This window comes from Myodes glareolus, chromosome 17, assembly GCF_982192425.1.
Source record: "Myodes glareolus chromosome 17, mMyoGla1.1, whole genome shotgun sequence".
Taxonomy (NCBI): domain Eukaryota; kingdom Metazoa; phylum Chordata; class Mammalia; order Rodentia; family Cricetidae; genus Myodes; species Myodes glareolus.
In genome coordinates this window covers 56,676,661-56,704,224 of record NC_142042.1, presented here as the reverse complement: position 1 = coordinate 56,704,224, position 27,564 = coordinate 56,676,661, and the positions used below count along the sequence as shown (strand labels likewise).

Genomic DNA, 27,564 nt, shown 5'->3' with positions numbered 1-27,564 from the left:
TGATTTGTGTAACCACCCTGGCAGGGATGAAGATCTCCTAAAGAGATTCATGCCCTCCTTTTGGCTACTAGACTATGGAAACAATGAACCCCAAGAAAGTGGAATTTCCTTCAGGAATCTCATGCTGGGAAAAGGGGAAGGCTGAGGAGAAGTTTGTCACCCAGGAAGTCTGCACCATGGTGACAACTTGTCAGACAAATTGGAGTAGAGACAGCTGTGGATGGGACTTGACCAGGACTGTTCCTATGCCTGCTTTCTACTGTCTGTTTAAACTAAAACTTGTATCGGAACCCCAGATGGACTTGGAAGGGTCACTGGACCTCTTTATCACACCTAGTGCAAACACATTAAAGTCTTTCGGTTTCCAGTATTACTTGACTTTTTGTTAACAAATGTTTTTTTGGTTTGTGGCTGTACATGTGCATACAGTTGTGCATGCATGTGATTTGGGATCCAAGACCATGTACTTGAGTTACAGTGTGAACATAAGGAACTTGTTTCAAGAAGAGAATAGCAAGCATTCACTAGACTTGGCTTAAAAATGAATGAATGAAGAATTCTCAGCCTGGCACAGTGCTTAGTCTGATCCAGTACTTCTGCCAGGTCCCCTGCATGTCCCTCAGAGGAAACAGGAAGAAGACTGTCCTGGTTAGTCTTTATTGCCAACCTGATCCAAGCTAGAGTCACCTGGAAAGAGGGAACCTCAATGGAAGAATTGTCCCCATCAGATTAGCCTATGGCCATGTCTGTGAGAGACTGGCTTCATTGGCTATTACTACAGGAGGGCCCAGTCCACTGTGGAAGGCACCACCCCTAGGCATAGTGGTCTATGTGAGAAAGCTAGTTGAACACAAGCCAATACGCATCATTCCTCCTCGGTTTTGGCTTGAGTTCCTGCACTGACACACACACCCCCATGATGAATTGGGACCTGGAAGTATAAGACTTTATTGACTGCCTGCCCCTAAGTTGTCTATGGTCAGAGGACTTTGTCAAGCAACAAAAATACAAACTAGAAGAGAGATGTTTCTGATGGTGACCAGGAAATGGGAGAAATTGCTACGCTCCTAGGTGGCCAAAAAAAATCTATCAGGGCTCAAGACAGGTGAACCTCAACTTCTCTTAATGTGCAAAGAAACTTGAGTGTGTGTTTGACAGTTTCTATCATAGAGAAAAATACGATTCTTCAGTTAGCCTCCCTAACCGTGGTTACTTTGTGTGTGCACGACTCCTCCGCCATCTGCACTCATGGTTCATACGGTAGCCATTAGAGTCTTCCTCTTGAGTAAATATAGGATGTTATACCTGAGGTCTATCAGAAAAGCAACGGACTTCACCTCACCTCACTCATTTCCTCTGAGGAACGGTGAGCCTGGAATCCTGCTGGTGAAAAACGAGAACGCATCCCGAGTTCTGCCTTTATCTTCCCACATAGGGCGTGAGATCCAGGAAGTTGTACACTCAAGTCTCGTGGGCCCTAAGTAGGATGGATATGTCTAGCAGTCTAGAAAACAAAAAAGAGCGGCTCTTACTTTACCAATGCATTCAGGTTTTTGTTTACGTTGTTCTGTTAGCAGGCTATGGTGGTTTGGACACAGGTCTGGTCGCTGTCTGTGTACAGGAAGGTTGTGAGACCTCTCTGGACTGGTATGGTAGAAGGAAGTCAGGTGACTGCAGGATACTGGCTCTTAAACTCCTCCCTCTTCCTCAGCCTGCTTCCTAGCTGCCACCAGGTAAAAAGACTTCCTCTGCCACACACTCCTGAGGTGAAGCGTTGGCCACCACAGCCAAAGGAGACGAAACCAGGGATCTGAAACAGACTGAAACCTCTGAACGGGAGAAGGCAAAGAAGCATTTCTCCTTGGCTATTTCAGGCCTTTCTCCAGAGTGGTGGAAATCTAATGTGTGGGGCTAATAATATCGACCTCACAGTAACCATGAATATGTCTGTATATATCTGCACAGTTCTGTATCTTTATTGGTTTCATGTAAGTGTCTCCTTCACTGACCTCCCAAGTCCTGAGGGAGAATTAGCTAGCGTTCTGTCTTTGCATCCTCCACCCCCACCTTCCTTCCTCCCCACTGGTGCTCCTGCAGAGAGCTGCAGAGCTGCAGGACAGAGAGGCCTGAGCAGAGCTTTGCCGGGGCAGGAGCCCCGGGTCTTTCCAGCATTGTCAGGCATATTTCACAGAGACTTTTACAAGGATAATAATGAGGAGCTATTTTTAATATTTTATAAAAGTCTAATGTGAAATACTGTTATCAGCAGTAAAGCTTTACAAAGCAAATAAAAGAGATTTTTCTTATTTTGTCCTTTGGAATGGAATTATATAAAACAACCATGCATTTCATAGAGAAATTATTGTGGGTTTTTTTAAAAAAAATAAAATGAAGTCATGAAGTCCCGCAGTGAGCCGCTAAGGTCAGAAATGAATAAACCATAGCCTTTGCCTTGAAGACGCTCACAACGCAATGAAGTTAGACAAACTGATATAGAAGTGTGACGTTGAAGGGTGGTTGCTTGTTGGTTCCTGGCTGCCTGGCAAGCTTATACCCAAAACAATCACATAGAAGCTGTATTAATTAAATCACTGCTTGGTCTATTAGCTCTAACTTCTTATTGGTTAACTCAACCCATTTCTATTAATCTGTGTATCGCCATGTGGCTGTGACTTACTGGCAAAGTTTCAGCATGACTGACTCTGGCGGTGGCTCCATGGCTTCTCTCTGACTCCGCCTTTCTTTTTCCCAGCATTCAGTCTAGCTTTCCCTGCCTACCTAAGTTCTGCCCTGCTATAGGTCCAAAACAGTTTCTTTGTTCACTAGTGGTAATCACAGCACACAGAGGGGACTCCCATATCAGTGTGATGATGTGGGGTAGTTACAATAACTGAAATAGATTTGGGAACATAAGCCAGACATGAGTGGGGTTGGGTGGTCATGGAAGACTTCCTGGAGGAAAGGGAACTAAAAGATTTCTGGGAAATACCCAGGCAAAGGGTGTACAAAGGCCAGATGGGAGGTTCCATGCACACGGAAGCAAGTGTGTGATGCTGGAGTGTGAGAGAAGTTATATCCCACAGGGCCCCAGACAGAGCAGGGCAGGGGTGGGGAGGAGTAAGTATGTGATAGCATTTTATAGCAACTTTATCTGAGAGGCCATCTGAGGCTGGGCACGGTGGTGTGCACCCAGGACTCGGGAGTCTGAGGCAGAGGATGGCAAGTTTGAAGCCAACCTGGAATGCACAGTGAAACCCTGTTTCAAGGTAAACAAAGAAAACATTTGTGGTAAGGGTGCAATAAAAACCTACATATGTTTTACCAAGCTACTACAGGAGAGAGAGAGAGAGAGAGAGAGAGAGAGAGAGAGAGAGAGAGAGAGAGAATATAAATGAGCTGGCAGTGATAACTATATTTGGTGAGACTTTGAACACCCATCACCCGCTCCCTCTTCCTCACGGCGACTCCAACAGGAGCCCAGAGCAGAACTGCAGAGCAGAGCTCAGAGAACTAGGGCACAGTACAAATGTAGATGTTTCAATCCATTTTGTCTGTTTTATATTCTTTCCTCTTCTTGGGAATTTGGGGGTATTAACTGGTTTAAATGACAGAGCGCGGCTGTTCTGTGCATGCCCTAGGAATGTCTGTGAGGAGCACAGGAAGCCTTGCCTGTCAGCGTATCACCATCAAGCCCCGAGGAACACTGACCTCAGCACAGGGCAGTGGTGTATCTAAGACATGCTGTATCTGCGTTTGTACTGTGGGTGTGTATAAAGGCACAGAAATATATATACATACATATAGATATATATGCTTTATACAGTGAGAGGATAGATCTTTTTCCACCACCTGCAAAAAACCAACTTTTGCTCATTTGGGCACAAAGTTGTCCCACTGAGAGCATAGGAGATAAATGAATTGAAGGCAAAAAAAAGAATAAATCAGATTATAATGGAATGAACTCCTATTCCAGGCAATTTCTAGAGACAGTACTAATATAAACTATATAAGATTTATTCTAAGAGCTCTAGCACATGTCTTTATCTGCGAACACTGTTTCCCCTTAGCAGTGTTCTCCTGAACACAAGCCACATAGGCATACTTCTGTATGTCCCCTAAGACCCAGTGCAAAGAGCTGGGATCGGCCAATGACAACCTAACCCCAATGTAACAACTTAACTGCCTTAAATGTCAATGTCAGGTGGGAGCTGGAAGATGGGGAAACACAGCCATCAGTTAGGGGCGGCAGAGGAGACAAAGCAAGCCAGTCAAGTCCTTAGAACAACGCCCTGTGTTGGGGACAACAGAATCCAGGCAGGTGTTAAAATATAAGGTTGTATTGAAGCTAGCTCTACTGATTATGTGGTTTTGCCAAGGCCCAGGGCAGAACTGCCCAAAGAGGAATTCATTGGAATTTATTGTGGGTTTGTTTTAATAACCACCTTTAAAGTAAAGCAGAACAAGTAGAAACTTGATTGATTTTATTTAGTAGAATTTTATTAAAATCTTAGCACTTTTCATGAATAAACTGTGATGCACTCATACAAAGAAACATTCTTTGGAACAAGACAAAAAGTAAAGGCCAGATATGGAGGTGCGTCTCTTTAATCCTGGCACTTGTGAGTCAGAGGAAGAGGGGTCTCATCCGGGTCAGGCTGGTCTACAGAGTGAATTCCAGGCCAGGCTCGTCTGCAAAGTAAAATCCTGTCTCAAAAAAATAAAAAGAAAGAAAGAAGAGGGAAAGAGGGCGAATGGGGGTTGGGGAGAAGAAGGGAGAAGGAAGGAGAAGGAAGGAGAAGGAAGGAGAAGGAAGGAGAAGGAAGGAGAAGGTAGTCATCAAGCCATGAGGTTACCAAGCTGTGAAACATCATGAAGGATCTGAGGACAGGAGGGACAATAGAGAGAAGGCCATCAGTGTGAAAGGTTGTCTATTTCATTCCCACTGCATAAAACTCTGGGGGGGAAAAGGGAAATCAGCAGAGCAGGTGGTTGAAGAGCCCAGTGGTTGCCAGGAGTCTGAAAAGAGGTCGAAAGAAGAGATGAGGCCAGGGGGCTTCGGAGACAGACACTGTGATGGCTGAGACATGGGGTGCATTTGCCAAAACCTGTGGAAGGCAAAACACTAATGTGAACCCTAATGCAAACTGTGAAGTTCAAGTGACAACACAGTGGCTTCAGTTCACAGATAGTAGCTAATGCACAACCATGGTGCAGGACGCTGATGGGCTTCAGATCACAGACAGTAGCTAATGCACGACCATGGTGCCGCCGTGGTACAGGACGCTGATGGGCTTCAGATCACAGACAGCAGCTAACACACGACCATAGTATAGGATGTTGGTGGACTGTAGCTAACACACCACCGTGGTGCAGGACGCTGATGCCATGGGGGGAGTGTGTTCTTATGTGGGGAGAAATATAGAATCTGCTCCAGTTTGCTATGAGCCCAAAACCGCTCTTTAAAAATGTTATACTATGACTCAAGAGATGGCTCAGTGGGTAAAGTGCTTACCTTGTAAGAGTGAGGCCCAGAGCTTGGGTCCCCAAAACCTACATAAATGCTGGGTAGATGTGGCAGCCTGTTGGCTGAATGGGTGAGCTGTGGGCTCAAGTGAGAGACATTGCCTCCGTACATAAGATGGAAAGAGAGCGAAGACAACATGGGCACGCCCTAACGCTTGTACACACACATGCAATCATGCACACACAGACAAGTTTATGCTTAAGAATTATGAAAATAAACATAAATATGTATCATCTCAGCACGCAATCAATGACATACTTTGCATCCTCTTTTTCCATTATAAATCTTTGAAAGTCAGCACTTACTTTATGCAGTGTATCTGAATTTGGAATAACCATATTTCAAGTGATTAACAGCTGCACGAGGCAATGGCTTCCCACATGTTCCCACATCCAAAAGCGCGGGGCTGGGATGTGGCTGTGTGGAGGAGCTGCTGCAAGGCCGGCCCTGTGGAGCTGCTGCAAGGCCCGCAGCTGTTCCTCCTAACTCTCTGACTCTAACCGCATTGCTCCAGGCCACACACAAAACAGAAAAAGTGCTGTTTGCTCAACAAAAGTAGCTTCCAAACTAGCCTGTAACCCTTCCCACCAAGACTGCTGTCTCTCAGCCCCTCAAAGACAAATATGTGGCGGTACCACCTGGTATCTCGCCCCAGGTCAGCACTACCACAATCTACGCCAAACATTTTTTTTTAGGAGATTTTTAACAGAGCACCATGGAGCCCTGAAGGAGAGAGGAGCTCTGTCACAACAGAATTTCTGCGAAGCGGCATGTATTGCTCGTGAAATAAGAGAAAGAAATGAGAGACACAGCCTCCGTACAAAAGACAGAAAGTCCTTCCAAGTCCTACATACTGTGCAAATAAATGACCGTTTTATTAAAACGCGGCGCGGATTTAAATGCTTCCTAGGAAATAGGTACTTAAGAAAAAAATAGCTGCCGTCAATCTAGAATACATAACTAGGCTTTGCCTCAGTGGGTGAAGGGGATTTATATTTTCTTACAGCTGGGAACATTATTTATATTTCCCACCGACACCCCTGGAACTAATGTATAAACGTCTCCCTATACCATGATGTATTACAGTCTACTCATGCCGTAAATGCTGTTCCTGACCTGTGGGCGGCGGGCACTCGGTAAAGTTAGCTGTCATTTGAACGAGAAGAGACGCGGCACTCCATCAGAGCCTGGCCTGTTATAGTCATTCTCGGGTCTCATCGCTCAGAGAAATGAGGGGGAAAGGCACGCATTTGCTAACCATTTTAATAACTCTTCCGAAGGAAGGGGGGAAAATCAGAAGGGGGTTCAAGTGTAAAATCAAAAGCAGTGCAGCCTCACAAATCCTACAGAGAAAGCCAGCGTGGCGTGAATGGCGTGCTGTGGCCCTTGTGTGAGCGTGTGGGCCTGCACATACCTTTGACTTACAGTCAGAGAATCCTTATTGAATGCCTTACCCTCACCTGAGCCCTCTTTCAAATGAAGGACATTTTAAAAATTAAACAAAATGTTAGGTGTACAGTTTGTTTAAGTGAAGAAGCCTTTGTGGAAATTTCAAAAATATTTTTCATCTGATCTTTACAAATATAATATTGATGTATATATTACTTAATATAATATTGATATAATTGAATAAAATGACATATCTTGATTTGTTTTAGATTTCTTTTAGCAAAGAAGAAACACAAAAGTTGGGGATATATACCAAGCAATAGGGACAGAATTTTATTAGCCAGTAAAGCTGAGCACTGGGAACTTTATTTATGAGTTAATTATGCTTTTCCTTATGAAAATTTAGAAATCATTCATGGTAAGTTTTTACAACATGTGGATTTTGTTTTGTTTTGTTTTCTCAAGACAGGGTTTCTCTGTGTAGTCCTGACTGTCCTAGAACTCACTCTGTAGAGCAGGCTGGTCTCAAACTTAGAAATCCACCTGCCTCTACCTCCTGAGTCCTGGGACTAAAGGCTTGCAAGATCACTGCCTGGCTAATATATGCATATTTTTAATAAAGAAAAAAGTTAACTAATTTCTCAGATTTCAGACTTGGCATAAGAGATGTGTTAGTCATATGTATTCTTTTAAATTGTTGGCTTGCTTAGCAAACATACCTATTTTTTCAATAACAATGTATATTATACACATACATACATACATTCTCACACACATGTGCACACATGACACATACATATACACATATCCTTTGGTATTGTGAAAAACTGGTTCCAGGACATCCTGTAGATACCAAGAGCTGCACATGCTCAAGTCCCTTGGATAGAGTGATGCAGTGTTTGTATATCACGTGGGCATCCTCCTGTGGAGTTTTAGACTTCTCTAAATTATTTATAATATCACACAAACAACATAAATGCTTAGTGGTTATTTAATTGTTTAGAAAATATGAAACAGTTATATATGTTTAGTAAGATTGAATAATTTTTTAAATTTTAATTTATTTTTATTTATACTAGTTTTTTACCTATATCTATATCTATATGTGTGTGTGTGTGTGTGTGTATGTTCACCATGTGTGTCCCTGGAAGCAAGACGAAGGTGTCATATCCCCTGGAACAGGGTTTACAGATGATTGTGAGCTGCCATGTGGGTTCTGAGAACCAAATCCAAGTCCTTTGGAAGAGCAACAAGAGCTCCTAACCACTGAGCCATCTCTTCAGCCAGAGTAATTATTGCATTGATTGTAGAGCATAAGGTTTTCAGTATTACAATTACATACATTTATGTTTTGTTAATATTCATCTCTCCTATCAAGTTTTTATCCTGCCTTTTCCTTCCTTCCCCCACTCCTTCTTCATATTTCTCTAGTCATGTCTGGTTTTTTCTGTCTTCCACATATGAGGGAAAGCATACAATATTTGTTTTTGTTTTCTTTTGAGATATACTCCCAGAAGTGGTATGAATGAATTATATGAAACTTTTGTATTAAATTTTTCAAGGAGCCTCCGTACTGATTTCCATAGTGACTGAACTAAATTACATTTCCACTAGCAGTGAGCAGAGTTCCTTTTGCTTCCTTTTGTTTGTTTGTTTGTTTGTTTGTTGAGACAGGGTTTCTCTGTTTAACAGTCCTGGCTGTCCTAGCATTCACTCTGTAGACCAGGCTGACCTCAAACTCACAAAGATCCCCTTGCCTCTGCCCTGAGTACTGGGATTAAAGGCGTGTGCCATCACCACCTGGCCAAAGATTTATTTATGTATTTTATACATATGAGCGCTCTACTTGCATGCATGCCTGCGTGACAGGGAAGGGCACTGGATCCCATTATAGATGGTTTTTAGCGGCTGTGTGGAACAAGCTCTTTTGTTGGACTATCTTTGAATTGTCAGCCCCCAAACAACAATATGGAGACGTCTTACAATTAGTTCTACTGACCTTAGTATAGGCTTGTTCTCAACTAGCTCTTATAACTCAGATTAACCTGCTTCTCTTAATCTATGTTCTGCGATGTGGTTTTTACCTTTCTTCAGTACGGCACCTCTGACTTGCTCTGAGTCTACTAGTGAAATCCACCACCCGGATTCCTCCTCCTCTTCTTCTCTTCCCCGGAAATCCCACCGATCCTCTCCTGCCTAGTTACTGACCATTTGGTGCTTTGTTACCCAACGGCAGCAATACACCTTCACACACAATATCCCACAACACATGTGGGTGCTGGAATTGAACCCAGGTCCTCTGGAAGAGCAGCCATCTCTCCAGTCTTCTTGTTTTCTTAATGATTAGCCATTCTGACTGGGACGAGACAGAATCTCAGTGAGGTTGGTCTGTATTTCCCTGGTAGCTAAAGGTGTTGGATAGTGTTCATGTATTTGCATATAACATGGGCACATGTGTGCATCCGTGTGCATATCTTCATTTAAGAAGCGCCCGTTCATTTCAACTGCTCATCTATTGACTGAACTAATTGGTCTGCTGTCTCTTTTAGTTCTTTATATATTACAGTCATTACTCCCATTAGATAAATACTTGGCAAAGATTTTTCTCTTATTTTATGGGCTGTCTCTTCACTCCATTGATTGTTCTTTTGCTGAAGAGAAGCATTTTGATTTGCCATACCTTTGTCAGCTCTTGCTCTTAGTTCTTGAACTACTGGAGAATCCTATTCAGAAAGCCATTGCCTGCCCCTAGATCTGGAATAATTTCCAAAGTTTTGAGTCCTGCGTTAAGGCCCCTGGGTTATTTGAGGCGATTTGTGTACCGAGTGAGTGACAGGGATCTAGTTTGGATACCTAGACTTCATTACGACCACTTTTTTCCGACGCATGTTTGGTGCCTTTCTCGAGAATCATCTGGCTGCAAGTGCATGAGCTTCTATCTAGGTCATGCGGCTCTGCAGCAGTACCAGGCTGCTTTGTTTGAAGTCAGGTCTTGCGTCGCCTCCGACATTACACACTTTCATTGGGGTTGACTTAGCTGTTTGAGATCTCTTGTGCTTCCTCATAAGTTTTAGGATTAAATATTCTCTTTAGATGAAGAATGTCACTGGAATTTTCAAAAGAACTACATTGACTATATTGCTTTTGGAAAGGCAGCCATTTTAACAATATAAATTCTGCCAACCTGTGCACAAAGGAGGTCGTCTTTGCCCATATTGACTTGCTGTGCTGGTGACAGAACTGGAGGAGTTGGGGGGGGGGGGCAAGACCAAGCTCTCCTACCAGCCTCTCCTAGTAGCCTGACAGGAATCTAAGCCTTAGTTTCAGTTCACTAGAGTGGGACTGAGCTGAGCAGGGAGGCCTCAGGAAAACCACAACTTATGGGTGACCATCAGCAAGCACCCCCACAAGCCCTTCTGCTGGCTCAACAAGTCCCCAAAGTCCCTCTGCTAGCTCAGCAGACTTCTGAAAGCTAAAGATAGCCTCCCCTACCCTGCCACCGGAAAGTACCTAGCCAGCCTCCCACAGTCAGCTCTCACCAATCAGTTCCCAGACTAAATCTTTCCACCACCAATTCACTCCAGATTAATCCATCCTCTCTAGAATTCCATTAACTCCACTTAAAAGGAGCTTGTGACCTTCTCTGGGGGTCACCAAGTGCCACCCCAATGTTGAAATTAATAAAGCACTCTTGTTATTACATAGGTGGTTATTGGTCTTCTTTGAGGGCTTCTCTCAGACCCTAACAATGGCAAGGAGCAAGCCACAAAATCAGCCATCTCTAGAGAGATGGCTTAGTGGTTAGGAGTAATGGCTGCTCTTCCAGAGGCCCTGAGTTCAATTCCCAACACTCACATGGTGGCTCACAGCCATCTATGGTGGGATCTGATGCTCTTCTGGAGTAAAATCGTACATACAGACAAAGCACTCATATATAAAATAAATAAATAAATCTTTAAATCAAACAAAATAAACCTAACCAGGGCAAATGTGTACCACACCAAAGGTCCAATTTAAACCAGCATTTTTGAAACTAACCTTGAAAGTTGGTATATTTATTAAAGTCAAGAGCTGAAGAGGTCCTAAAAGGGGAAGCTGTGTTAAGTTAGAATACGGTGTTTACTAGGAGCACAAAGCACTCTTTTGTGACCAATTCTCAAATCACACCATGAGCACTCCACAACCGCTTCTCCAAGCTTAATAAACAGCTTTATCGCCACGTGCAGCATGAAACCTGACTTCTACATGCGGTGTCTTCTTTGTACTGCCCGTTTTAGTCAATTATATTTATATAGACTTCATGGAAGATGCATGTCTGTGCAACTAATATAATAAAAGAGCATTTGCTTGTGTTGTTAACAGAAAATAATGCCCCAGATACCTTTTAAAAACATTTATTTCCAAGAAAGGTGTTGTTAACAGAAAATAATGCCCCAGATACCTTTTAAAAACATTTATTTCCAAGAAAGGTGGAAAATGGGCTCCAGTGTGTGATAAACATATGGAGCTGAGCTCAGAGAAAGGCATGGACAAGCGTACAACAAAGTGGACGCAGCCTAAAGATCACTTACAAAGGACACTTTCTGACTATGTCAGCTATAGGCCATTGGGGGCCATGACAGACATCTGTCAGTCAATGGAGTCAGGAACAAAGGATGACTTCTCATAGACAAGACAGTAAAGACTCTTTCTGTAAGGGCAGGTAGATATGTAACGTGGAGCTGGTGTCTTGTGTGCTTTGTTTAGTCCAATCCTCTCCTCTGGGGAGAGCCTGAAAAGTGACATCATTCTAAATAGCTCATCTTCACCTTCTCAAAGTGGAACTGATGCCCATTTATCAGCAAGTGTCAGAAACGGGGGACGGTTTACACTTGCTGTCTCTCATAATTACACCACCTCATCGTCTAGTCCTTCCTTCATCTCTTCCCTCTTTCCTTCCTTTCTTTAATGACCTTGAACTGCTGGTATTCCTGCCCCCACCTCCCAAGTGCTGGAACTATTGTCAAATGCCATACCTGGCTCAGCACAGTGAATTTTTAAGTAAAAGCCAAACCATCTAGAGCTCACTGTGTCCTGGAGCCTAACCAACCCCCCCCCCCCCCAGTTAAAAAATAAAAGAGCCACGTGAGCATTACCAAATTTATTGGTGCTTTTATCTTGACAGAAGCTACTTCCACTAGATGGTGTTAAAGAGCTGCATGTTAGGAGGTTGGCCATGCTAAAAACTTCAGAAAGCCATAACCAATCTAGTTGAGATCACCAATACACTTTCTGGTGGTGTTTGTCCTGATATTATGAGTTTCTAGGTATGAACTACGTGTCTCAGTCACTTATTCACTTATTGGACATGTTGTGTTTCAGGCACTGTAGCCTGTGTTTGCAATGCAGCAGTGAGACAGGAGCCCATGTGGTTAGGAGTTTGCTTAGCAGTCCCGAGAATCTGGGTTCAGTTCCCGGCCCCTACACTGGATGGCTTCCCTGTAACACCAACTCCAGGGGCTCTGATGCCTCATGTGTACATACCCAGATACACACCTCACTTTAAAATAATAAGAACAAAGTCTTTAAAAAAGGCAGAGAGGCACAGTGGTGGCAGCAGGCAGCATTAGGGGAGGGGATAGAAAATGTGATGCACCTGGCAGCTGGCACACCTTTAAACCCAGCAGCGAGGCAAGTGAATTCCGGAGAGTTTAAGGATTTCAGAAAGTCCGGGCCAGCCAGGGCTAGATAAGTGGTGGGGGGGGGGGGGGAAGAAAAGAAAAGAAAGGAAAGGAAAAGGAAAGGAAAGGAAAGAAAAGAAAAAGGAGATTGGGTACATACTGTTCTACTGTGGTTTCCTGCCGCTGTGATAAAACACTAAAAAAAAAAAAAAAAAAAAAAAACTTTGGGAGGACAGGAGCCGGAGCAGGGACAGAGGCAGAACCATGGAGGGACGACGCTTACTGGGCTTACTGGCTTTTTCTCCAGGCTCACATTCAGACACCATTCTTATTCCTCCCAGGTCCCCCCAGGACCACCTGCCCAGGGGATGTGCAGCCTACAGTGATCTGGGAACTCCCGAATCACTTATCAATGTTTCAGACTCACCTACAGGCCAGTGTGGTGGAGGCATTTTCTCAGTTGAGGGTCTCTCTTCCCAGATGACCCAGTTTGTGTCACGCTGACAAAAGTCTCTCCAGCGCATATGAGTAGCACACAGCAAGGACTCCATGAATGGAAGATTCCTGGGGGAGTAGATGTCCAAACAGAGACGTGGGCAAGCTACAGTAACCAGAGCAGGGAGATCGGGACAGCTACTTTAAAAGGTTGAGGCCCAGGTACCTGCTGTGTAGGGCAGGGGCAGGACAAGAAATGAAGTTGGCTGCCCAGGTAAGACCATGACAAAATCCCAACTCAGCCCTCCACTAGTTCCTTTGTCCTGCCCATAGTGCCCCAGTCTTCTGCTGTTGTGTAAACACACCAAGTATGTGCCTCTTGGTAAGCAGATGCTTCCCTGGTCTGAAATACTCTCCTTTCAGTTACATGTCCGTGTTACGCCTTCACCATCAAGTCTCTGAATTCACAAGTGGACGGTGGTACCATTAAAAAAAAAAAGGCCACATGAAAGAACTAAAGAACTAAAATAATACTTTTTCTAGGCTCCCCACAACAATTAGAGGAGAACGAGGAGGCTTTAGGGTGGGGGTGGGGTAAGGGCTAACAACTCAAACAACAACATTGAAGGGTTAAGCAGAAGAAACTGCACCGTGGGTGAAGACAGGAAAAAGAAGAATTGAAAAGAAGCACATGGCATGTTGCGGTGCCATTTGTAAAAGGGCTGTGTCCGAGGAATGTTGACAGCAAATGCCAGCCTGCATGGCATTGGGAGTAAGAATGAAGGAGAAGAACTCGAGGAGCAAGCGCAGACTATGTGTATGTTACCTTTCTCACGGTGGCAAGCGCACAGGAAGCAAGCATTTGCTTGGGCTCACAGTTTGAGAGGCAGTCCATCGTGGTGGGGAAATACGGCAGCCTAGTGGCTTTCTGCCCCGGTAGGGATGCAGGCTGCTTGCTCACATCTGGGCAAATCAAGAAGCAGAGAACATGGTGGAAGTGGGCCAGCTATAAAACCTCGAAGCACCCTGCCCTGCCACATGCCGCCTTGCCCCACCCCGCCCCGATGGACCATTTTCTCCAGGGAAGCTCTACCAACTAATAGCTGCCAAACATCCCCAAACTACACTACCAACTAGGACTGAGTGTTGAGTCATGAGCCTATGGGACACACTTCATCCAAGCCACCCTATTCCTCTCCAGACCCTTAGCTAGCAAGAAGAGAAAAGGGAGGCTGGGGAGCACAGAACTCAAGCAGAGCCCATAGAAAGATCCACCAGGAAGGAGGGGATGAAGGCAGAAGCGGATGGGGCTGGGCTTTAGACTGGAGGTCTCAGGAGAAATCAAGGACATAAAGGGATGGTGACTGAGTAGGCAGATGGCAAAAGGCAAGTCTGCCAGAACCTGTTCCCTGCCTACATGTTCACTGGGTATCTGTTAGATGAACCAAGTAGTATTAGAATCAGCATTCCTGCTCTCCCAATAGACCGTCTCCCTCCCTGATCTCCCTATAGGTCACCTTTCCTCCCTGGCCTTCCTGATCTCCTGATAGGTCACTTCCCGCCCTGGCTTTCTGACTTCAGTACAGTCAACAAAGCTTAGCATGGCTTTGCAATTAACCTGGAAGAGCAGATTAGCTATTTTAAAAGAGGAAGTCAATGATGATTCGGAAACTAACGTGGTACTTGAAGCGAGAGTGATATGGTCTATGCAGTAAGGTGCTGGCAATGGGAACGGAAAGAAACTGATGCCTGCCTGGATCTGGGACATGAGAAAGGAGGCCAACAGGACGATAAGATTTCAGGCTGGGAGGATGAGCATCTCCTCAGAGAATGGCATGTGGCAATTTGGAGGACAGAAAGTAATGAAGAGAGAAGCCCAGACTGGAGAAGCCCAGAGACATTCAAAGTGGGGACTAAGGGATGGGAACACACTTTGGAGCAGACACTTAAGTTCCAATAGACACTTAACACTTGGGGGAGAGATCAGTCAGCACCGGAATTATAGGTCTGGGACCCAACTCTTTAAGAGGAGATACGGATGGGAAAGCTACAGAACAAAGCGGAGGGGTGGGGGTTAACAGCCGACAGTATGGAAGCAGTCCCACCACATAGAGTATGGGAGCAGTCCCACCACACAGCACGGCAAACACTAAAGTGATCCAGTACTGAGAAATGTCCGACAATATCTCCCTCATGAGCTGCACACGAGGAGAAAGAAGAAATTGTTGATGAGAAGACTGACCCAAGGTTGCACTTGAAGAAATGCCGCGGTGAGAACCACCTAAGTTAACTAGCGGAGGGGACCTGGACCGAGGGACAATGAGTTTTCTTGCAGGACTCAATCATGGTCCTTGGTAGAAAGAACATGTAAAGGGCTGCCTGAGTGTGTCAGTGACATAAGTGTGTCAGTGAAATAAGTGTGTCAGTGACATAAGTGTGTCAGTGAAATAAGTGTGTCAGTGAAATAAGTGTGTCAGTGACATAAGCAGAGGCAGAGGAGGGCAGGACCAAAACAGCAACCAGTGTCGTGAGGGAGGCAGAGCAGAGGCATAGACTTTTAGTAGACCGTGAAGATGTTCTCCAGATGGCCCCGTTTTCTCCCTCCACGGGAGGCAGGTAGGTGCTCTGTGTGAGGGATTTGATGTGTAAGAAGTTGAGAAGGGTAGAGGTGACTGCAGCAGAATCTTAGGCATGACATCATAAGACTGTGTCTCCGTCTCAGATGTTCGCGCAGGAGGACCATTAGACCTCTTCCAGACTGTTCTCTCACAAGCTGTTAGAAGATTAAATGAGACAAGGCATATAAATTATAAAGCAGTTCTCAAATAAGAGACGTTAGAATGCCCACTATGGGAAATGTGATATGGCATGAATAAGAGATGAAACCAAGTACAGCCAAGCAGCAAGGAGGGCAAAGGTCAGAGCAAGAGTACACAGCAAAGCCAAGTCCACAAGAGTTCTTGTCATTTGCTTCAGGATACTGGAGAGGAGTAAGAAGATTCGGCCAGGGCAGTGCCGAAGACGAACAACTGGCACGTCTAGGTAAGGGCCATTTTCATTTCTAGGACCTACATAGGCATCTTACTTTGGGGGGTCACGTGACTTCTATATAAAAGTGGCTTTTGATAGCCAGGTAGTGGTGATGCCTGCCTTTAATCTCAGCACTTGGGAGGCAGAGATGTGCAGATCTCTGTGAGTTCAAGGCCAGCCTGGTCTACAAGAGCTAGTTCCAGGACATGTTCCAAAGCTACAGAAAAACCCTGTCTCAAAAACAAACAAACAAACAAAAAAGTGGCTTTTGAGTCATTTACAGATATATTTTACTTACTGTGAAGTTAGAGCCAGAGCTCTAAGATTCTCACGATAAAGACAAAACCAGACTATTTTTGGTTGGTGTGTGTCTGTGTGTGTCTATGTTCACACACATGTGCTAGAGAGAGAGTCCAGAACCTCATACATACTGAACAAACACTCTTATCAGTGAGCTACAGCTCCAACCCAACATATTTCAGAAATAGCCAGATGATTTTATTTTTTAATTTCATATTTCCACAATTTGGGGCCCTTTCTAGAGTATAGTGAGGAGCTGTGGGCAGGCCTGCTTTTCATCCCGCACGGCTCCCACATGGCTAGCTTAGCCCCGAAAATAACAACACACAAATTGTATTCATTAAAACACTGCCTGGCCCATTATCTCTAGAGAGTTAGTTACTGGCTAACTCTCACATCTTGATTAACCCATTTCTAATAATCTGTGTAGCACCACGAGGTGGTGGTTACCGGAAAAGATTCAGCATGTCTGACCTGGTGGCTGGCTCCATGGCATCTGCCTCATAGCCCTCTTCCCAGCATTTTGTTTTGTTTACTCCGCCTACCTAATTTTCTGTCCTATCAAAAGGCCAAGGCAGTCTCTTTATTAACCAATGAAAATAACACATAGACAGAAATCCCACCCATATCACTAGAGTCCTTACTTCATAAAAGCATAGGTTCCAACAGCAGGAATACAGTATTTATCTCTAATAAAGAGGTCCCTGAAACCAAAGGAAGGTTGTAAACAAGGAAAGCAGCCAGACAGACAGAGGCTTACGAAACTGAAGACTGAGAACAGTAGCTGCTAACGAGTCCTGTTGTTACCATTTTTGGAATTCAGAGATCAAGGTCTCAACGCCCACGTGTAGGAAGCAGCTACCACATGAATGAGTATGAAACTCCTGGCAAGATTCTTCAAGGAGACAAAGAAATAATAATGGTCAGGGTACCAGGTGTATCCATCTTCCTAACTACAAAGTTGTCGGGCCTGCAAAGGGCTTGTCCCTCACTGACATCCTCCACTGTCCCATTGTGACCAGTCAGGAGTCCCCTTGTTTGTAAAAACAGCTGCCAAACTTGCTCTGCTCTTCGTTGTCCACACCCTCTTCCGTTACTATGGAATTTGGATTGAGAAGTATCTAAACTCTTAGGACATGCTCCCTCCCGCCTTAGGTCGGTGAATTAAAAGCGGCTAGCACCCCGGAAACTCAGTTGAGCTCCAAAGAGCAGCCGTTCTATAAACTTTTCGTTTAGTTTTTCGGACCAGAGCCGGAGGTTCCCTTGCCATGGAAAATGCCAGAAGCTAGCCGGCTGAGGGATCCCAGGACAGAAATATAAATAAATAAAAAAATAAAAATAAAAATAAAATGCTCAGTAGACGGAGGAGAAAGAGACCTTGCAGGGTAATCCCTGCTTCGCGGAAGCCTCTGTAGCCAAGGAGAGGCCGCCTACAAGTTCCAGCATGCTTCGGGTTACACCTCGGCGGACTGACAGTACCACGCACCAATGGGTGAACCCTATCTGAGTTCGGGGCGGATCCCGTTCTGCGGCACTCCCCGAGGCTTTTTCAAAGGTTCTGAGGCCGCTCTGGTGGCCAGAACTCATCTTAGTGACATGGTGACGCCGACCGCACTACGCCGCTCACTCCCAGACTCCTCTTCCCGGCCCTTCCTGCTGTCGTCCCTTGGTCCAGCTTATCCCGCCGCGCGAGTAGCCAGACGCGGATGTGGAACCTGCTGAGCTTATTGGATGGCAGTGATGTCACTCTGGAGGGCCGCGTGGGTCCGAGCGGCGAGGCCCGCCCCTCTCGGACGGTGATTGGACTCTTCGAAGCCTACCTGGGCTGGGATTGGTGCGAGGCGGGCCGACAGCTCTAGGGCCTTCTGGGCAGCCTAGGGAGGCGGCAGCACAAGGCGCCGCACCCTGGGAGAGCCGGAGGACCCTCTACCTCATCGCGAGGGCGCGCTTGTCGCGTGGTGGGGGTGGGACCAGTGGGGCGGGAGGGCGGGTGGCCGTGGAGGACACGAAATGCAGGGGTCTGAGTGGTGGTTGCAGGACTAGCTGGGGACTAGATCTAGAAGCGCTTGCGAGGGGGACGATTTGGGTGATTGAGGAGGGCGTGAACGAGTCTGGTATGGGATGCAGTGGAAAGGAAGGGCCCAGCCACAAATCCGGAGTAGCTCTGTGGATAGTTCCTCAGAGGCACCCTCTTCCCGGTTGCCCTTTTATTTGGCAACACGAGAGCCCACATGCTCTCTGTTCAAATTCTGGGAACTCTGTCTCTGGGTGAATTTACGCTGCATTGTAGGACTCCCCAGGGCCTTTTCTGATACTGGGTACAGACGTGGGAAAGATGTCAGAAAACAGAAAGCCCCTTCTGGGTTTCGTGCACAAAGTCCCCGATGCGAATGCATCTGGGAACTCAGGCAAGACTCACTGCCCTTCGTGTCTGGGGCTTTTCAAAGCCCCCAGGCTCTTGCCTTGCTTGCACACGGTGTGCACCACGTGTCTGGAAAAGCTGGAACCGTTCTCAGTAGTGGACATCCGTGGGGCTGACTCAGACACAAGCTCTGAGGGGTCCCCCTTCCAGGAACCCAAGTCACGCAGCTTGCAGCCGCAGGTTGGCATCCTCTGTCCGGTATGTGATGCTCAGGTGGACCTACCCTTGGGTGGAGTGAAGGCGTTAACGATAGACCACCTGGCCATGAATGATGTGATGCTGGAGAGTCTGCGTGGGGAAGGCCAGGGCCTGGTGTGTGACCTGTGCAGCGACAGAGAAGTAGAGAAGAGGTGTCAGACCTGCAAGGCCAATCTCTGCCACTTCTGCTGCCAGGCTCATAGGTAAAGAGGGGAAACCCCACCTGTTGTGGCTTAAGAGTGGAGTGCAAAGGTATCAAGACACAAATCCTGTGGTGGACAGGTCAAAAGGAAGACTTTCTCAGACACTGTCAAACAGCAAAAACGACACACCATGCAATCACAGACTCTAGCATGCAAGTTAGTACAGCCTCACAGGTTTCAGTTTACAGAGCACATTCCTCCCAGCACCAGCTGCTCCTCTGTTGAATACGCAATGGGTGCTGGAGAGGCAGGATTACCGTGCTAGCATGGACCTTGCCTTCCATCTCATCTGATCATTGTAAGATCTCTTTTACAGAAGGACAGACACTCATTTCACCCCTATTTATTAAAACAGAAACTCAGTAATATTTTGCGATTTGCCACGTTCCCATAGCTGGTAAGAGCGTAAGTGAACTGAGTCCTCAATTCAGACCTGGCTCTTCTGTGCTCTTTTTCCTAAATGCATGCCACCTTCTCGCCATAGGTATTGACTGGCTGTGTGTTACCTCATACCTCTGTATGAGCAGGCTGGTAGATGCTAATTGGGGTATTTTGAGTTTTTCACACGCAATGACTTTTGTTAGATCATTTACTCTCTGTCCCCCTTTCTCCATCCCCCTCTAGTGCATCAGAATAGAAAAACAAAACAAAACCCTAAGCAAGGTTTTCAGATTAACCTAGAGCAGTTTTGTTTTCTGGCCTTACCAACACAACAGCTGTCTTTGCTCCCTATTTTGAACTTGTGTGATCATCCCTACGACTGTCACGTTGCCAGCTCAACAGCTGACACATTTTCTCTGCAGACCAGAATAGGCTTGTGCGTTTGAAGTTGATGGGAATGTTACCAAGGAACTCAACAAGCAGTCAGTGCGGTGTCCTAGGGATTTCCCTGTGTCCCCTAGGAGGCTACAGAAAAGAGGAATTAAAGAGCGCGTTGATTTTAGTGCCCATTGATTTCACTTCCTCCTAATGCTCATGACTCTGGAGGGAACGCCTGGCCTGCCAATGTACGTGATGTAGGCGCTGGCCAAAGGAAGTGCTTTACTAAAATGTTACTTAAACATCAGGCATGGCCTTGTCAGAGCCAGCCGCCTGCTTTCGTTGCAACATAGATCCATCTGGCGTGGTTGTATCGCTTGGTGCTAGCTTCTACTGTGCTTTAGGAAGTGGGCTGTGACTCCTGAGACTTAGCACCGAATTAACTCGTGAGAGTTTCTCAGAACGTGGTCTCAGCATTGTACTTTTTGAATATTTATCCCAAGCCAAATCCAAGTATGTATGTATTGTGTTCTAACCGACAGCCCACAGAGAGGCACAGGGCTCAGTATGAAAAAATAATGAAGCAAAGAGGATCCTATAGTTTGATATTAGACGTTCTAAGGGATATGACTCAAATCTCTAACTCCTAGAACCTCTTTGCCAAACTGTCTCCCTCTAGAGTTATTCCCTCATTTCCTGCTTCTCCCCAGGCGGCAGAAGAAGACGATGTATCATACCATGGTGGACCTGAAAGACCTGAAAGGCTACAGTCGGGTTGGAAAGCCCATCCTGTGTCCTGCTCACCCTGCGGAGGAGCTGAGGCTGTTCTGTGAACTCTGTGACCGGCCGGTGTGTCGGGACTGTGTGGTTGGGGAGCACCGAGAGCACCCGTATGACTTCACCAGCAACGTCATCCACAAGCATGGAGATTCTGTGCGGGAGCTCCTGAGAGGCACCCAGCCCCACGTGGAGGCCCTGGAGGAAGCCCTGGCTCAGATCGAAAGCATGAACACTGGCCTCCAGGAACGAGTGGAGGCCGTGGCGGGTGATGTCCGAACATTCTCGGAGGGCTACATCAAAGCCATCGAGGAACACCGGGACAGACTGCTCAGGCAGCTGGATGACATACGGGTCCAGAAGGAAAACTCTTTGCAGTTGCAGAAGGCCCAGCTGGAACAGCTGCTGGCAGATATGCGGACCGGAGTGGAGTTCACCGAGCACCTGCTGACCAGCGGCTCGGACCTAGAAATCCTCATCACCAAGGGGGTGGTGGTCGAACGGCTCCGGAAGCTGAACAGAGTTGAGTACAGCGCCCGCCCGGGAGTGAATGATAAGATCTGCTTCTCTCCTCAGGAGAAGGCCGGCCAGTGCCGGGGCTATGAAGTCTACGGGGCCATTAACACCAAAGAAGTTGATCCAGCTAAATGTGTCCTTCAGGGAGAAGGTAGGGACGCATTTCCCACTGACTTTGAGAGGACAGTGCCCAGGGATATGATCCTTAGAGGTTGGCGAACTGTGGCTTGCTGTCTGGGGGTGTAGCTCAATGGCAGAGTGCTTGCCCACCTGGTACACGGCCTGGGTTTGATCACCAGCACCGCATAAAACTGGGTGTGACTACACGCGCCTCTAATCCCGGCTCTCGGCAGATGGAGGGAGGCAGGAGCGTCAGAAGTTTGAGGACATCTTTGTATGCATAGCCAGTTTGTAGCCTGCCTGGGCTATATGAGACTATGTGTCATAAAGAAAAAAGGATGAGGCTTGTTGTGCTAGGAGCACTGTTTCTGACCACTGACCAAGGGGAGATGCGTACTGATTGGAAAGGCAGCAGCTCCCTGCCTTGCTCTTCCTTCTTTGTCTGGGGTGGGGTGAGGTTTGAGCCTGTTTCATTCCAGAAAAGGAGAAGCTCCCGAGAACCGTAAGGACCATGCTTTGGGGTGGTGGAGCCTGACCATACCCACAGGAGATAAAAACACTGACCAGGCCAAGGCAAAATCTGCCTGTGCAGAGCCACGCATGGCAGCTCCTGATGCCTGAGTGCAATGCTGAGGGTCACAGAGCAATGAGGAAAACAAAATCATGCCTTCCTTTCTTCCTTACCATTTTAGATCACACAAACTTTTTATCATTGGTGTGTCAAAGAATTTGATAGGTTGAGGTCTTTTGTTTGTTTGAGACAGGGTGTTACTGGGTAGCTCTGACTAACCTGGAGCTACGTGGAACAGGCTGTCTCTCGGAAGTCTACCTGCCTCTGAGTGCTGGGCTTAAAGAGGTGCATCCCTAGGCCCTGCTAGAAATGGTTCCTTTCTACCAGTGTTCTCTTCCTACGGGAAGCATGTTATTTAGACATATCTCACAGATCAATCCTGATGGGAAATTTGTGTTCAAGAGTTGCCTTTACTTTAGCAAGGAATTTCTAGCTCTTTAGAAGTCACAGATCCCTCTGAGAATGACCTTTCCCAGAAGGACCCACTAAGAAGGGCACACACACAAGTTCAGGAGTTTCCTAGACCCTCCATTGGCCCCTCCACAATGCCTGGTAGTTCACAACCTGGGACTGAGAAACCTGTTTCCTCTGCATGCTGGCCTCCAGACCGTAGCCAGTGAGTGGCCCCCCAGCACCTTGGCAGTAGCTCCTGAGTTGCAGGGGCTCGCACAACAGGGAAGCAGCAAGCTAGACTGCAGCATCCTCTTCCTCTTCTAGTAGGACCTGGGGCTTGCAGAAGGTAGTTTTGAGGACACCGGTCTACAGGTCTAAAGGCGTTCTTTAATGCCTAAAGATTCCTAGATTAATCCTAGATATTTGCAGTTTCCTTGGGGGTGGAGTTAAGATGCAGACTCCTGTGTGACTCAAGAGCAGCTGCATGAAACACGTACCCAGGCCTCCAGGAGGGTGCCTATCTGTGTGGCCTAGAAGGCCGGAGGGAACAGGGTAGTGACTAGGAAGCACAAGCTTTGTTGTCTGACTGGGGGCAGTGGTGCCTCCGTTTGCCTGAGCGGTGAGCACTGTTTGTCTTTTGCAGATCTCCACAGAGCTCGGGAGAAGCAGACAGCATCTTTTACGCTGCTTTGTAAGGATGCCACAGGAGAGAGCATGGGCCGGGGAGGAGACAACGTCCAGGTCGCTGTCGTCCCCAAAGATAAGAAAGACAGGTGTGTGGTAAACTTACCATGTGTAGTAGGCAGTGGGGAAGAAGCCGGGACCTCTGAGTGACTGGAGATGTAACCGGACTCCTTCATCGTATGATTCCGTAATGCCATGAGAAAATGATTCCACACAATTAACTGACTGTGTCCCCTTTGTAGGTTTTATGGCTTAGCTCAGTTTTCTTTCTCAATATAGCTCCCCACTGCCCCCAGTCTGTCCTCATTCCAAAGTTTGGAATGGACAACTTTTTTTTTTTTTTGATGTGTAACAGAATTGTACCCTTTCTTAAACCTAGGATTTTCCCATTAAATTGTCCTAGGAGTGTGTTTATATTTTTCCCCTGCAGTTGGTGTAAGGAGAAGGGACCACGGGGCAGGGAGTATAACAGAGGCCCGCAGAAAAGAGACAGGAGCACTCTATAGGTTCTCAGGACGTCGGGCCAGGGTGGACCTGACGCTGCTTACCCGCATCTTGCGGGACATTTACAGTTTATATTCAGTGTAAGGAATATAATGCCACATAAGTCCGGCCTCAGATGGGGACATCTGGAGCAGGCTCGTGAGAGGGGATGGCCCTTTGAACGCTTACTTTTCCTTCAGCCCCATCAGAACGGTGGTCCAGGACAACAAGGATGGGTCATACAATGTTTCCTTCACCCCCAAGGAACCTGGAGTCTACACCGTGTGGGTCTGCATCAGAGAGCAGCACGTGCAGGTGAGGAAGGCCCCCGCTGGCCGTCAGCGCAGGGGCTCTCATAGGGCTCTCACGGGACCAGCTGCATCGGGGATGACATAAGCGGTCCCTTGCTCGACTCCGTAGTAGAGGGTGCTCATGGCCCTGCCACCACCCACTGTTTCCCCCGCTGGCGGTACTCTGCTACATCCTCCTGGCTAGTCTGTGGGGATTCTTAATCCAGAGAAGATGTCTTGACCACGGGGGAGTCCCTTAGCAGACACGCACACACATTCAATAGTTCTCAACCTTTCCACACTGTGAGTGGGCCGCAGCAGGCAGGGTTACGGCTCCTCCTGTCGTCTGTCCAGGCATTTATCTGCCTGACCATGAGTACACAGAACATATGTGTGCCTGTACCATGAGTCCAATCCCCCCACAAGTCAGTATAACACTTCTTGGTTTAGGAAGTTTTCAAATCTCTGCTGATATTGGAGCGATTGTTTCCTCAGCCAAAAAGCAATGGTGATGGCCGTCGGCATCACTGTGGCCACATTAGCCATGTGACTTGTGCAGTAGGACGGCATTCAGCACCATTACTGCTGATCTAATCATGTCGGGAATGGGCTGGATGTTTTTGTATACTTCACTTCAATTTTCTCCAAAGCCTACTCAGACAGACCAGTCTTGCCCCGATAGTCAGTAGTTCTGTAACCAAAACGGGAATTTGAGCCTATTACCTAAACTCCGGGTTGTTTTGTTTCATTTCGTTGTTGTAGAGATGGGGGACAGACTGCTGTTATCATCTGTAGGCTGCTCTACAGTTCACTGTGTAGCCGGGCTGGCCTTGAGCTCTGACCCTCTCGCTCTCGCCTCAGGAATTACAAGATGTGCCAGGCATATTTGCCACAAGGTTCTTTTTTAGAAAAATTGTGTTTTCCAGCCTTCCATTGCTGTGACAAAATACCAGAGCTGTAAACTTAACAGAAAGAAATGTTTACTTTGGCTCATAATTTCATGATTCAGGTTATTGGTCTTCCCTCAGAAGAGGGTGACTTTAACACTGGGAAGTCTTCTAGGCTACCAGGCTTCCACAGACAGTGTGGCTCTTACATGGGTACAGGAAAATTACAACACTTAATAAACATTTGTGTTTAACATGAGAGAGAAATTAAAATTCAAGTTACCCTTGAAGAAAAGGCAAGTAGTTCCTAACTTGAGACTCATTAGTCACACATCCCAGGCCTTTCTCTCTTCCATGTACCCTCACAGCCCACCAATACGAGGCTGGACAGACAGATCTGTGGTGTCCAGGGTCTAGAGGTGGGAAGAAAGGGGCTAGCTCTGGGAGACACGTGGCTGACAAGCTACAGAAAGCACTGCATGTGTCCTAGCTTGTGGTTGTGGCAGCCCAGTAACTACCCACGAGACGCCTCGAGACTGCAGTCAGTCACACGAAAGCCTGAGTCAGGACGGCTGTGTGTGTGTGGGGGGGGGGGGGGGTTCCACTCCTACTTCACTCAGGACTGAAGGGAGGCAGAACCCATCCAGCTTGAGCCAGACATGAGCTAATTCAGATGTCACTGAAAATGAGGCTATGGAACTGTCTTCAGTGCCCAGAGGCTTAGGAGATGCAGTCAGTGCCCTGGTGTAATGTCATGACTCGTGTATGGCAGAAAGCGACACACATCCGAGTCAAGTCTCACTGCACTTGGATTTGTCCCATCCAGCCGAGAAGTCCCTAGCCAGATACCTTTCTGCCCTGCATCCTTGTCCTTCCTGTGACTCAGAGCCTGCTTGTCATGCACCGACTGGTGCTCAGCGCACCCTGTTGATACCTGAGGTGCCATTCTTTGCTCTTGGCCTGCACCCTTCAGGGCTCACCCTTCACCATGACGGTGAGGAGAAAGCACCGCCCGCATCCAGGAGTGTTTCACTGCTGTACCTTCTGCTCCAGCGGAGGCCAGAAAACTGCACGCTGTGCCTGCGGAGGCACCATGCCAGGTAAGCATGGTCGGTGGCCTCCAGCCTGCTTGCCTGTGCAGCAGCAAGGGTCCGTCCCTTCTCTGCCTCACAGCTACTGGGCAGGGTGTTCTAGAAGTCCAGCCTTACGGGTCGAGGCAGGTCAAGGGACTTGCACATAAGCTTCTTGCTCTGAATTGAAATGACAGGGTTCAAAGTTCTGAGATCTTTCTGAATACAATTTACAGTACACAAGCTTTGTGACCAACCCACAGGCCTCTTGCTTCCCTGTGGGATTCTCCGATTCAGTCTGCACCTGTTCTAGCAGTCTGAGCACTGTATAATGCAGACCCACCCAAAATCATGAAGAAACCGTAAATGGGGAGGATTAGGGGAATGGATGATTGAGAAGCATCTGACTCTCTGGGGAGGCAGGATCTCCAGGCAAGAGATCCAAATATTTTTTAAAAAGTTATCTTCTCCTGGAGTTGGGGAGAGGCAATCTTGTGGGTAATGGCTACTGTTCCAGAAGACCCAAGGTCGATTCCTAGTGCTCACATGGGGGCTCACAACTGTTGATTACATCCAAGCCAAGCGATGTGATGCCTTCTTCTGGCTTCTGGGTATCGGGCACACATTACACAGACATTCACACAGGCAAGACACTCACATACATAAAACGATAAGAAATTTACGCCATATCTTTAACAGTGGCCCACAAAATGGGCTTCTGTGCCCTCCTAGGCAATCCATCCAGGATCTGTTTTCTTTAGCACTGATCTCCCCTTCCTGTCGCTCACTGCATGCAGGGAAGATCCAGCTAGCTCATTTAACAGTTCAAATGCAAGCTAGATCACCTTCAGGCTGCCCGTTGGGCAGTTTTGAGAGCCTGGCCAGCCACGAAGCCTCGATAGTTCTGGCTCCAGTGGAGCGAAGCAGGTCGTTCCTTCGGAGAACTCGTCCCTGCTGAAGTCTGAGCACTGCCCGGTTTCACCTGTGTAGCAACAGCTGGGCTCTACTGCCAGGTGTTTCCCTCCCTGTGTATCCTGCAGGTGGGTACCTCGGCTGTGGCCATGGCCACAAAGGACACCCAGGCCGTCCGCACTGGTCTTGCTGTGGGAAGTTCACGGAGAAGTCTGAGTGCACATACACAGGTGGGCAGAGCGCACCGAGGAGTCTGCTTAGGACCGTGGCCCTCTGACGGCTTACTGGGTACAAGTTCAGCCCGGTAAACCTGAAGCCAGCATTACTTCAGATGTGCGGAGGGCTGAAAAGCTTGAGGAGATCCAGAGACTGACAGAATTAAAGACAAAGTGCTCTCTCTAACCTCAGAGTTAAGTGGTTTTTTGAGTATGTGAGTTTCTTGTTTTCTGTGTGGCTGAGTGTGGGCTACCGCTACACTGCTCTTCAAGGCGGGCTGATGATCTACTCCACAGCAGGCTCCTTTCTGTCTCATACAGGTATCAAGGTGTCTGTGCCATGGGAACATAACAGTCACGGAGCAGGAAGGACGTTCTCTCCTTACCTTCCGTTCTATTACAGCCTCTTCAGTTTATCCCTGAGCTGGAATTTAAGTGCTTCTCTCAGAGAATGAAAACCCTTTGTCCCAATCACTTATTAGTATCTGTCCAGTGGTTTTTCCATGGTTTGTGACAATTATAACATGATTCTGTTGTTTAGCTAAGAGCCTGGGTGCTGACGACTCATCCGTAGGGCACACAGTAGCCAATTAATAAGGAAGGATGGTGTGGAAAGATCTCACCCATCTGTTGAGTTCTTCCTACACATACTGGAGAGTCCTCCATCTTCACAGCTCTGACAGTAGAGAGTTTCTGCTGTGTCTCTATATCCAGCTGAAAGCACTG

General features: G+C 47.0%; 1 protein-coding gene and 1 long non-coding RNA gene across 2 annotated transcripts; one reads left to right on the top strand and one right to left on the bottom strand.

The window, feature by feature from the left end:
• Window positions 1-4,499: 4,499 nt before the first annotated feature.
• LOC125405607 (uncharacterized) lies at window positions 4,500-18,093 on the bottom strand. Its single transcript, XR_015735358.1, has 4 exons — window positions 17,825-18,093; window positions 13,835-13,971; window positions 13,001-13,137; window positions 4,500-4,689 (listed from the first exon to the last, which is right to left on the bottom strand). It is a non-coding gene; the product is annotated as an uncharacterized LOC125405607 (long non-coding RNA).
• Window positions 18,094-18,328: 235 nt separating this feature from the next.
• Trim45 (tripartite motif containing 45) lies at window positions 18,329-27,025 on the top strand. The gene is made up of 6 exons (XM_048442190.3): window positions 18,329-19,161; window positions 20,631-21,364; window positions 22,941-23,070; window positions 23,665-23,779; window positions 25,615-25,741; window positions 26,752-27,025. Exons 1-6 carry the CDS (start codon window positions 18,674-18,676, stop codon window positions 26,898-26,900), a joined length of 1,743 nt encoding a protein of 580 aa, XP_048298147.2. The 5' UTR covers window positions 18,329-18,673; the 3' UTR covers window positions 26,901-27,025.
• Window positions 27,026-27,564: the final 539 nt, after the last annotated feature.

Coding starts and splice junctions, on each gene's coding strand:
- Trim45 (XM_048442190.3), top strand. CDS start 18,674: ATGTCAGAAAACAGAAAGCCCCTTCTGGGTTTCGTGCACAAAGTCCCC. Junction 23,071..23,664: donor CCCAAAGATAAGAAAGACAG/GTGTGTGGTAAA, acceptor CTTTTCCTTCAG/CCCCATCAGAACGGTGGTCC. Junction 23,780..25,614: donor TCAGAGAGCAGCACGTGCAG/GTGAGGAAGGCC, acceptor TGCACCCTTCAG/GGCTCACCCTTCACCATGAC.